Raw genomic sequence first — 13,072 nt, 5'->3', positions numbered from 1 at the left:
AAGGGGAACTGACCAAATCAAAAGGAACTGACCAGATCAAAGAGAAAAGAACTGACCTTATCAAATAGACCAGATCAGAGGGAACTGACCAGATCAAAAAGAACAGAACAAATCAAAACAAAGAGAACAGGCAAAAGGGGAAGGAACTGACCAAATCAAACACAAAAGAACAGATCAAACGGAACTGACCACTTATCCTACACAGGGTCGAGGGGAGTCTGGAGCCTATCCCAGGGGGACTCGGGGAACATCCTGGACAGGGTGCCAACTCATCAAAGGCAATTTAACAAACCAACGACAACAAAAATAGATCAAAAGATAACGGACCAAATTAAAGAGAGCGGATCAAACGGAACCGACAAAATCAAATAGAACAGGTTAAAGGGAACTGACCAAATCAAAGAAAACAAAACAGATCAAAGAGAACAGATAAAAGAGAACAGCTCAACAAAAAAGGAACAAACTGAACAGAACCAAACAAAACAAAAAACATCAGAGTTTTATTTATTATTTTTGTCACTAATTTCCAGCGCACTAGATTATTGACTACTAATTTTCTGTCTTTTTGGCTCTGAGGTCATCAGACTGAACTTCTCTCTCTCTCTCTCTCTCACACACACACATACACATACACACACACAGTGTTAATTGTTTTAGACTCGTTAGTATTAACACCTGATGTTGGCTCCATTCTTTATGTTATTGGCTGTACTGCTCTCAGAACACTGTAATGAATTTTAACAATACTCAGGAGCGGTGTCATGTTTTATTGGAGAAATATAAAACATTATAAACATTCTTGTTTATTCAAAACCAACATGAGTCATCGAACTGAAAGATTAAATCTGTCTGTGTTTGAACTCGAATATTACGGCTCTGATCGATGTGTGTGTGATAGCTTTAATAACCTGGTGATGGTCTGTGTGTAAACACAACGGCTTGATTATAACGTTTCAGTCACAGTGTACACACACCGTCCGTCCGTCTGAGTAGAAAACACACTCATGACCTATTTAACATCTTTACAAACTTTTCAAATGACAAACAAAGCGGGCCTTTTTTAAATAAAGTTTTTTTAATATATTTTTTTATTCAGTTATCACCTGTAAAGATGCTTTCTAACGAAGAGATTAATACAGAGAGACACGAGGACGTCTGACGCAGCCATAACTCCCTCTGCTCAGAGGTGTGAAAAACATATCACGCTTCTAATGACGTTAACGAGACACACGTCACTGTGTGTTTGTGCTTCTGCAGCGCTTCATTATCTAATTAAGGTTCAATATATTTCACTGCGAATGGTTCAGAGCAAAGATAAACATGTTCAAATACACATCAAACATGACATACATAAACGTAATCGATATGAAGACATAATTGTATATTTTTACCTTTTTCAAGCAGTGAAAAATATAATACAGTATATAATATATATATATATAAAAAATACAGTATATAATACAGTATATATATATAAATAAATAATACAGTATATAAATAAATAAATAAATAATACAGTATATAACAGTGTACATATATAATACAGCATATATATATATATATATATATATATATATATATATATATATAAAAATAAATAATACAGTATATAATACAGTGTGTATATATATATATATATATATATATATATATATATATATAAATAATACAGTATATAACACAGTGTATATATATATATATAATACAGTATATATAAATAAATAATACAGTATATAATAGTGTATATATATAATACAGTATATAATACAGTATATATATATAAATAAATAATACAGTATATAATACAGTGTATATATATATATAATACAGTGTGTATATATATATATATATATATATATATATATATATATATATATATATATATATATATATATATATATAAAATACAGTATATAATGAAAATAAAGGGAGAAAATACAATTTAAACGCATTAAGTGTAGAAAAGCCCCAGTTAAATTTGTGCCTCTGTGAACTAAATATTTACTCACTACCTTTTTGAGTTTATCCACTGAAATTTGTGTTGTTTTTGTTTAAAATTTTTTGGTTTGTTTGTTTGTTTGTTTGTTTTTGACATATTCCAGTGAAGTTAAGGTCTTAAGCTGAAGTCTTAACCTACCACCCTAACACTTTACAATATCAGCACATGAATAATCATACCAGAATTAATACTTACTTAAACCTGTATATGGCATGTTATATAAACAATTTGAAATTATGGATGTTTAATTCATATTATAGAACGTTTTTTATTTAGTTTACCTCGAACAAACGTGTACTAACGTGTACTTAAGGTGGTCGTTATTCACGCATGAATTCATAAGACTCACGTCGTAGTTAAGGTTAGCTCTTTGTTAGTTCGTGATTAGTACACACCTTAACTCGTCAATGGTATTAATGTGTGATTATTCATGGACTGTAGCATTATCGTTAAACTTTTAAGACAGACATCATGACCTTTATCACAGAAGCAACCAAAGAATTTTCTCCCGTCAGTCCTAAAATGCCAGAGCTTATTAAATAACCCCACAATGAACGGCAAAATTTCAGGACATAACGAGGAAACAGGCCACATCTGGCCATGACACTGCTCATCAGTCAACTGTCCGATTACTTGAAAACGGAGGGACGATTTTGAATAAAAGCTGAAAGTCGACACTTCAATCACATCTTGATCGCTTCATTTCAAATCCATTGTGGTGGTGTAGAGAGGCAATGTTATGAAAATTGTGTCACTGTACTAATACTTATGGACCTGACTGTATTAGAGCAACAAAGAACTCAAACTATGCTGCCAAACAGCAAACATGCACCTCATGATTCAACAGTGAAGTCCAGCTCTCCATAATGGCCCGATGTTCTCCCTTTACGCCTCTGCTGTTTTTTTTCTTTAATCCATGGAGAGAAAATAATGAGGACATTATTAGCCATTACAGCTAATCAGACTGGGAATTCCAGCCTGGTCTGGGTTTTCACTGACCACTGGGACTAAAACATGTGTTTCGCTTGGTACAAAGACCGGTGTGTGTGTGTGTTTAGGGTTATAAACAGGACATAGTGACTGGTCAGTCCACTTGAGGGAGGATTGATGGTGAGCTACAGATGCAAATATGATGACTGAATGAAATGGTTTTTACCTTTACTGTGTTCAATATCTTGTTCGTTGTTTATTTGCAGGAAGCAAAATATCTCCGCAGATGGATTTTGAAATGAACTCGAGCCAAACTCAGACGTTGGACGTAATTCCTCGCTGCTACGAATTTTTAAACAGCTCCTGTCCAAAACTGGTCTACCCACTCCTCCTCAGAGTGCCGCTCTACGTATTTTTCAGCTTGGTGGTGATTCTGACAGTATTCGGAAACTTTTTTGTCATCCTGAGCATCGTACATTTTAAACAGCTCCATATGCCGACTAATTATCTCGTCCTGTCTCTGGCTGTAACGGATTTGTTGTTAGGGGGATTCGTAATGCCTTCGAGCATGATCCGGTCTGTAGAAACCTGCTGGTATTTGGGGACTCTGTTCTGTAAAATTCACAGCAGTGTTGATATCACATTGTGCACCGCGTCCATTTTAAACCTGTGTTTCATATCCGTTGATCGATATTACGCTGTGTGTCATCCGTTGTTGTATCAGACCATAATTACACCTTTGGTCACGCTGGTTATGATTTCCATTTGCTGGAGCGTTTCTTTCGCAGTTGGATTTGGAATAATATTTCTTGGTCTCAACATCCTGGGCATTGAAGATTTTTACTACGAAAACATTGCCTGCGAAGGTGGTTGTGTTTTGTTCCAAAGTGCCGCCTCAAGCACCGCGTCTTCTTTGCTCTCTTTTTATTTCCCAGGTATCATCATGCTTAGCATTTATATGAAAATATTCCGTGTCGCACAAAAACAAGCCAAATCCATTCAGGACTCGAAAAATAAAGCACAAGCGATGATAAGCAAAGAGGAGAAAAAGGCAACAAAAACTCTGGCGGTGATTATGGGCGTGTTTCTCTCACTTTGGACACCATTTTTCTTCTGCAATGTCATTGATCCTTTTATTGGTTATTTGATTCCTCCTGTATTGTTCGATATGCTGGTTTGGATTGGATATTTAAATTCGACCTGTAACCCAATTGTATACGCTTTTTTCTACAAGTGGTTTCGAAAAGCACTGCGGACTGTTTTATCTGGAAAAATATTTCAGTCAGGTTCCTCAAGAATGAATCTTTTTTTGCATTGAGAAAAAAATTTGAACAGTGATGTCCTGATGTGAAATTTTTATATCATTATATTTGTTTTAACATGTAAAAGTTTGTTCCAATTTGTTCTGGCATAATTTATTTTACATGAAAAATAAAAGATGAGTGACAATTATTCATGTAATACATTTGAATTTTGTCCAAAACAAAGAACACAACTTTCCTCATGTACAATTGCACCTCTTGAAATTTAAATGCATTTTTTTACACTGTATTTTTATACATGTGCAAATTATTACATCAACTACCTTTCATGCGTTATATCATCATTATGTATCTATCAATCAAAAACGAGTTGGTGATTGTGTGAAGCAGAATTGTAACTCCTGTAACTGCACAGGTTTAACCACCCCCGACACACAAAAATTTACAATCTCCAAATGGCTCTCATTATTTTTTGCTAGCTATATAAAATTAATCACAAAAGTCTAAATTTAAATCTAGTTGTTAATTTGGAGCCATTTGTAAATGTAAAAGAACTATACTAGAGCTTTCTTAAAAAAACAAACATTTGTACTAATTAAGTACAATTATAATGTTGGACACAAACATGTTTAAAAAATTTTTTTTAATCATCATGTTGCCTTTTATGCTGCTTTCGTTATGAAAATGAAGCTGATATACTGCACATGTGCTCATAAAGAATTCAATATAATGTGCAATCTATTTAATATAATCTTTCTCTAAATCAGTGTAATTTCTGAACTACACAGATACATTCTTATACTTCAAGATGACATTAACCGTACCACAGCAGTCCCTAAAAAATACGTTTTATTAGTAAACTACATCCTTCAGGTCCTCTACTGAACAACATACAGTTTAGTGCCTTTTTTTCCATGAGAGTATAGGGCCATGTTTTTAAATTCAGAATATTTATTTTAAATCGGAGAGAATGCAATAAATTAATAAAGTGTACATTTAGTGTGTGAATTTATTGTGCAAAAGATTTTCCCCTTTCGTTTGAAATATTATTGTCTAGTTAAAGCTTTATATAAAGGTCTTTCATCTGCTGCTGAGTTTATAAGGTAGATTGGTTGTTGTTGTTTTTTTTGTTTTTTTTTGTATTTTTTAGATGAGCTAAATATTTCTATTTTGGCAAATTTTTCCTATATAAATCAGTACAAGATGTAGGGATCACTGAGATCTTCTGATTTCTCAAAACAGATTACTGCGAATCAAATATTCACTTTTGTTTACACCATGGTTTTCAAATTTTCTTTGTACATAAATAAACACCCCAATTTCTCCCTAATCTGCCCTCCTCTGCATACATGAGCTCACAGATGCCATCCCTTCAACCCAGAAAGCAAGGCCAATTTTGCTCCCCAGAGTACAGTCATCAGTGGCTGTAGCAATGTCAGAATTCCATCTTGTGAAATTAATGTAGTCCCCCTTTACACTGGGCAACATGCCCACTTTTCCCCTGTTGCCAAGAAAATATACAGTATTGAAAATTTTCCATATTAAACACAAGGAAATCCTGGCATGTTCGAGACACTCATCCATATGTTGTCTTGGCCCAACCCTTCCCTGGTTAATCAGTGTGCACACTGCAGCTAAAAGGTCCACAGTCTTCATCACAGCCACCTTTATGTTTCGCCTGGAGGCTGAAAAGAACATGAAAAAACTCATGGAAAAGCGGGTGAAATGACTAGAGAGCAAACAGTTGGTGATAGAGGTGTTATTATTCTCTGACGTGGTTTCCCCCTATCTGAATGCACCTTATCAACCATGATCGTCACAAAAAAGCACCAAAGTCTTATTGTACATTCATCACATGAGTTCCAAGTCTCAGTTTTCAGTGTTATATTGCATTCTAGTTTCCATGTTGTTCTGGTCTACACCCATGACTGCATGTTACATCTCCTTGTGCATACAAACCTGTGGAGTTTACATTCTTTACAATGATCACTGAGCTGAGGATTAGATATAATAAGGTATTTCTCTCAGATCTAAAGTCATGGCCTAGGTAATTATTACATGGTAAATTATATGTTAATTCCTTTATAAAAGTAAAAAGAATTAACCTAATTTGAATAAGACCTTTGGGCTGGTTGTTTTTTTTTTCCCCCCAACAAGCCCAAAGGTCTTATTCTTATTCTTTTTTTTTTTTTCTTCCATGCTCCACCAGGAATTAAATTTACGCACTGCTATTGGCCAAGATAAACTATAAATTTAGATGTTCTTCCTTTGGCTAACTTCATAATGGTCCAGAGGAAGGTATGTTGGATATTTGTTATGAATACAAATGTTTAGAACTTCATGGATGGTAAGCACTGTAATGTGATCCGCACTATAAGTTTATATGAACACCATACCAGTCAAGGTCACTACATAATTATGTATTTCTGGTGATTTAGTATTAGTTTATCTTTCTGACGTTATGCTAAACATATGGTAATGCTATAGAACTTTATATTCTCAGATCTGGAAGGCATTTTGGGAGCTGCAGATGGACAATATCATCGATTTGGATATATTGGAGGAGCCTTCACTTTGTTTCAGTTCCCTTAATACATCATGTTTGAAGACTGATTATCCTCTGGAAGTTCGGGTTTTGCTCTACATCCTCTTTAGCACTTCTTCTCTTATTACTGTGATCGGAAACCTGCTTGTGATCATAACTGTTGTACATTTCAGACAATTACGCACATCAACTAATTACCTCATTCTCTCTCTGGCTGTTGCTGATCTGCTTGTAGGAGGAATGGTGATGCCTCCTAGCATGATACGCTCTGTGGAAACTTGCTGGTATTTAGGAAGCACCTTTTGTAAAATACACAGCAGTTTGGATGTCACCGTGTGCACTGCGTCCATTTTAAACCTGTGTATTATTTCTTTAGATCGATATTACGCTGTATGTCATCCATTTCTGTATTACAGTAAAATGACTCCGACTACCATTAGATTCATGATCATAGTGTGTTGGAGCATTTCTGTTTCTGTTGGGTTCGGGATGATATTTCTGGAACTTAATATTCTTGGAAATGAAGAGTTTTATTACAATAACTTTGTGTGTGAAGGTGCCTGCATGGTGTTCCAAGCCAAAGTAGGAGCTGTGGTATTTTCTATGCTTTGTTTTTACATCCCTGCAGTAATCATGCTATGTGTGTATATGAAAATCCTCCACACTGCACAAAGACAAGCTCGTGCAATTCAATCCACGAATGCACAGATGAAGACAGCCGAGGAAAAAGCCGGTATGAGCAAGTCAGAAAGGAAGGCCACAAAAACTTTAGCCATAATCGTGGGAGTTTTTCTGACCTCCTGGGTGCCGTTTTTTATCTGCAACTGCTTAGATCCATTTACAGGATATTCAGTTCCTCCGATTCTGTTTGATGTTTTCCTTTGGGTCGGGTATTTCAATTCAACATGTAATCCGATAGTGTATGCCTTTTTCTACAGCTGGTTCAGACATGCTTTCAGAGTCATTCTTTCTGGGGGAATATTTCAAGTCAATTCGTCACACTCTCGATTGTTTTGATTGCTTATTCCAAACTGAATATGCTTGGTTCAAATTCTAGCAAAGTTTTTAGGTGAAATGAAAGTGTTTAAAAAGGACTGTTTGTAAATCTGAGTCACCAAAGTGATTAGTTTTAAATTAATACTGTAGTTGTTTCATTCCCTCCCTCTATTTTCACAATTACTTATGTACACATATGCCAAGGGGAATTTGGAGTGCCATTTCCATCCATTTTGTTTACACTGATCCTCGCTCAGGTATATAAAACTAGACAACATGGCAATAGAAGAATGACATGAACTATGGGCACTGATCCAATACATACTGTATTCAGGGATAACAGCTTAGCTTACTATCTTGGTAAGCACTGTGTGGGAATGGTTTCCAAAGATTAGGGATGATGAGTGGGCTTAATGATCAATTATTAGGATTAATATTTTTTCCTTGGCAACTTGATACCATGGTTTCTGAGGTCAAAGATCATGTGGGTGGGAGTGTACATTGTCCTGCTGGTACCCGAGTGAGAGACTTCCAGGTGGATTATGCTCTGTAGGCACTAACATCCTGCATTTATGAATGTCACCGGTTAAGTCAGGCCACCAAAATTGTTTAATAAACAGATGTGGGCATCTTTGTTGTGCCGCACAGGATTTATCACACACCCTTAACTAAAGAGACTTACAGATGTGCTACCTTGAAAAAAGAAAAAAAAAGAAGTATCATCACTCTAGTACAAATAGACCAAGCCACCAAGATTTCCAATACACTAAACTTCTGTTAGAGAGATATTAGTGTGGGAGTACACGTATTGATACAGGACAAGTTTTTTCATCCAGTTTCCCCCAAGAGAAGGTTTAGTACTCGTTCACGTGCTTAGTAAAGAGTAGGTAATTCATCCTTTGTCTGAACACAGCCAGGGGGAAGTTCCATATCTCATAGTTTTATAACCTGGCTGTTCCTAGATCTGACAAGAGAGAGAAGTTGAGGTTTATGTTATCAGGGCTTACCACTTCATAGGTCATGCCAGAATCAAGTGCTCCTGGATATTTTACCCAAGAGCTAATGACCTCCTTTCTGTTCTCATTGTCTTGCTTCAGGAGCCACATTGCTTTGATTATGATTGTGTTCACCTTTTCCATGTTGTACCCTGATTAGTTTGGCTATTTATACCCTGCTGTTTCTTTATCTCATTGGGACATTATTGTGTATAAGTCCCATTAAGTCCAAGCCTGGGTTTCATTGTGATTCCTAGCTTCATAGACCTTTGCCAGTTAGGTTAGTTTTTAGGATTATGGATATTATGGTGATAGCCCAGCCTGCCTATGTTTTGACCACCACTGTGAACTCTGACACTGATTTATAAATAAAGCTTTAAGCATTTGTGTTTGTCCTTTACTCACCACATTACACCCCATTTGTGAGTGTGTGTGTGTGTTAGATTCTTCAATCCAAGTTTGTTGGTTGGGCTGCTGGTTTTTTTCCTCCATCATACCCCACCAGGAAATAATTTGATAGACTGTCGTTGGCTAAGAATGTAGACGATCTTTTCTTTTGTTAACTTTCCTCTACATGGTACAAAGAGTACGGTATGTGGAATCATTATAAATACAGTCATTTGCATTCGGCATTGTTAGATCTGTCAAAGTCATTGGCATGTATGATATAATATTGCTTATTTATATAATGCGTACAATGCTGGATGTCACCCGTTCTTGTATCACAATAAAATGACTCCGACTCCCATTAGATTCTTGACTGTTGTGTGTTGGGGCATTTCTGCAGTAACTGGGTTTGAGATGATATTTCTGGAACTCAATATTCTTGGAAATGAAGTGTTTTATTACAGTAATTTCCTTTGTGAGGGTGCATGTACATTTTTTTTCTAACTAAAGCAGCAGACATGGTATTTCCTATGGTTTGTTTTTACATTCGTGCACGATTTAAACCAATCCTTGTCACCCCTACTACAACAATCTGTCGAATAATTACATTTAAAGAATTTAGCACACACCCTTTTAACTAGAGAGACTTACTGAAGTGCTTTATAATAACAATAAAAATGTATCCTCACTTTAGTACAAATATGCCAGGATCCTAAACTACCATTATCCTGTTACAGACATATTCTTGTAGGAGTACAGGTATTGAAACAGTACAAGTTATTCTCCACCATTTCCCCCCTGAGTAAGTTCAGTGCCCAGTTAAATGCATGGTAAAGAGTTGGGACTTGTTTGAAAACAGCAAGGGGAAGTTCAATCATGCCTATAATAGTGTAAGGCTTTCTCTAAACAGCTTTATTCTTCTGAGTGAAGTTTATTTACATTTATGGCATTTGGCAGACCCCCTTATCCAGGTTTATCTCATTTATACATCTGAGCAGTTGAAGGCCTTGCTTAAAGACCCAACAGTGGCTGCTTGGCAGTGCTGGGGTTTGAACTCATGACCTTCAAATCAGTATCCCAACATCTTAACCACTGATCTACCACTGCACCTGGCAAATACCATACCTGACAACAGAGAGGTTGAGGTTTTTTGTTTAAATACAAGTGAACGCACATTTACAAATCACTCCTCTTTGTTTTTATTAGCATTTTCCATACCGTTCCCACTTTTTCAGAATTGGGGTATTATATAGCACAAGTCATGATCCATATCATGTTGCATAAAAATTGCTTGTTTGTTTCAATGGAATACACCTCAACAAACCTTAGTTGGATTATCCTCTGGAAGCTGTTTGAATGGCTGTTTATTTAACCCCCCCCCCCCCCCCCCATCCCATCGTGCTCCACCAGGGATTCATTTAATAGACAGCAATTGGGTAAGATACACTATATATTTAGACGTTCCTCTCTTTGGTTAACTTTCCTTGACATGGTACAGAGCAAGGTATGATGAATGACAAGTTCTTATGCATTGTATATTAATCAAAGTCATTGGATTATTGTGTAATACTGATATAATATTGCTTATTATACTAATGATGTGGTGAGGCCATAATTTGACCTTGATATTAATTTTCTCAGATCTGGAAGACATTGTGGGAGCTGCAGATGGACAATATCATCGATTTGGATATATTGGAGGAGCCTTCACTTTGTTTCAGTTCCCTTAATACATCATGTTTGAAGATTGATTATCCTCTGGAAGTTCGGGTTTTGCTCTACATTCTCTTTAGCACCACTTCTCTTATTACTGTGATCGGAAACCTGCTTGTGATCATAACTGTTGTACATTTCAGACAATTACGCACATCAACTAATTACCTCATTCTCTCTCTGGCTGTTGCTGATCTGCTTGTAGGAGGAATGGTGATGCCTCCTAGCATGATACGCTCTGTGGAAACTTGCTGGTATTTAGGAAGCACCTTTTGTAAAATACACAGCAGTTTGGATGTCACCGTGTGCACTGCGTCCATTTTAAACCTGTGTATTATTTCTTTAGATCGATATTACGCTGTATGTCATCCGCTTCTGTATCACAGTAAAATGACTCCGACTACCATTAGATTCATGATCATAGTGTGTTGGAGCATTTCTGTTTCTGTTGGGTTCGGGATGATATTTCTGGAACTTAATATTCTTGGAAATGAAGAGTTTTATTATAATAACTTTGTGTGTGAAGGTGCCTGCATGGTGTTCCAAGCCAAAGTAGGAGCCATAGTGTTTCCTATGCTTTGTTTTTATATCCCTGCAGTAATCATGCTGTGTGTGTATATGAAAATCCTCCACACTGCACAAAGACAAGCTCGTGCAATTCAATCCACAAATGCACAGATGAAGACAGCCGAGGAAAAAGCCGGTATGAGCAAGTCAGAAAGGAAGGCCACAAAAACGTTAGCCATAATCATGGGAGTTTTTCTGACCTCCTGGGTGCCGTTTTTTATCTGCAACTGCATCGATCCATTTACAGGATATTCAGTTCCTCCGATTGTGTTTGATCTGTTAATCTGGGTGGCATATTTCAATTCAACGTGTAATCCAATAGTGTATGCATTTTTCTACAGCTGGTTCAGACATGCTTTTAAAGTCATTTTGTCTGGGGGAATATGCTTTACTGATTCTTCACACACCAAATTGTTTTAATTGCTTGTTTAGGATTAAACTTTGTGCTTGACTAATCAACATTTTTCACAGGTGAAACAAAACTGTTTAAAAATGACTTGTGTTTATAAGCTTAAGGCAAACAGGTGATATTTCCTGCTTAAATCCCCTCCTATTCATGCACAAACATGCAAAGGGTGTTCAGTGCTCCATTTCCATCAAAACTGTTCATCACTGATGATGATAGATGAAGATTTTATAAAATTTCTCAAAACATCTAAAAAAAAAAAAAATTTGAATATTGTGGAAAAGTTCAGATATTTTTCCCGTAATTTTCATATATTACAGATTCATTTCACATAAAGTGGAATATTTCACGCCTCTTTGTTTTTGTTTTAATCTTGATGATTACGGCTAACAGCGCATGGAAATAAAAAATCCAGTATCTATCGTATGTTTTAAGTAGAATAATATAACATAGCAATAAAAAGAGTTCATGTAACACAACCTGGGTGGACGTTTCATAATTTATTTTCAGCTGCATACGACTTTTAACAGCAGACATTGTCACAAAGCAGATTTACAGAAATACAGCTGGAGATTTACATTTATTAATTTCGCTGAAACATTCTTCCAAAGCATCTTGTAATTTAGCTGAACAGTTGAGGGTTCACGGGCTCAAGACCAACAGCTTGGTGGTACCAGGATTCAAACTCACAACCTTATTATTTCAGTAATGCAGAGCCCTATCTGCTGAGCCACCACTGCTGTAGGTGTAGATCTTAATGAGAAACCACATGTGACATTAGCAAGGAAAAACACCACTGTAAAATTTAATGAAACAAAACCCCACTATTTGAACAGGTGTCAGAAGAGTCAGTAATCACAATTACATTTAATGCATTCAGCACACACCTTTAGCTATAGAGCCTTACAGAAGTGCTTTGCAGTAAGGATTGAAAACTCGACCCTCACTCTAGTACAAATAAACCAGGATCCAAAACTATCATCAAGCTAAAATTGGGTAATTCTACCCAGGAGTTCATGACCTTCTTTCTGTCCCAGCAGACAGCTGCTGATGGGAGGGATCTTTAGAATGTATTCTCTTCTTGTAATTAATATGTTCTCTGATTATGTTCACCTTTTCCATATTTTACCCTGATTAGTTTGGCCATTTATACCCTGCTGTTTTTTTTATTTTTTTATTCTCATTGGGACATCTTACTGTGCAGTTACCCTGTTAGGTCTAAGTCTGGGTTTCAGTGTTCCATTATACTTCCCAGTTTTCCTAGATCCTTGC

The 13,072-nt window shown here is 36.2% G+C and overlaps 3 protein-coding genes across 3 annotated transcripts; all 3 read left to right on the top strand.

The window, feature by feature from the left end:
* The first annotated feature begins 3,053 nt into the window (after positions 1 to 3,053).
* LOC128618313 (trace amine-associated receptor 1-like) lies at positions 3,054 to 4,410 on the top strand. Its single transcript, XM_053641851.1, has one exon. The coding sequence runs from the start codon at positions 3,216 to 3,218 to the stop codon at positions 4,245 to 4,247; it is 1,032 nt and encodes a 343-aa protein (XP_053497826.1). The 5' UTR covers positions 3,054 to 3,215; the 3' UTR covers positions 4,248 to 4,410.
* A 720-nt stretch (positions 4,411 to 5,130) lies between these two features.
* Positions 5,131 to 7,915, top strand: LOC128618305 (trace amine-associated receptor 1-like). Its single transcript, XM_053641838.1, has one exon. It carries the CDS (start codon positions 6,722 to 6,724, stop codon positions 7,751 to 7,753), a length of 1,032 nt encoding a protein of 343 aa, XP_053497813.1. The 5' UTR covers positions 5,131 to 6,721; the 3' UTR covers positions 7,754 to 7,915.
* A 2,701-nt stretch (positions 7,916 to 10,616) lies between these two features.
* Positions 10,617 to 11,814, top strand: LOC128618283 (trace amine-associated receptor 1-like). Its single transcript, XM_053641831.1, has one exon. The coding sequence runs from the start codon at positions 10,783 to 10,785 to the stop codon at positions 11,812 to 11,814; it is 1,032 nt and encodes a 343-aa protein (XP_053497806.1). The 5' UTR covers positions 10,617 to 10,782.
* Positions 11,815 to 13,072: the final 1,258 nt, after the last annotated feature.

The sequence above is a fragment of the Ictalurus furcatus genome, chromosome 2 (genome assembly GCF_023375685.1).
Source record: "Ictalurus furcatus strain D&B chromosome 2, Billie_1.0, whole genome shotgun sequence".
NCBI lineage: Eukaryota > Metazoa > Chordata > Actinopteri > Siluriformes > Ictaluridae > Ictalurus > Ictalurus furcatus.
The sequence above is the reverse complement of the archived record's forward strand: the minus strand, read 5'-3'. Positions and strand labels throughout refer to the sequence as shown.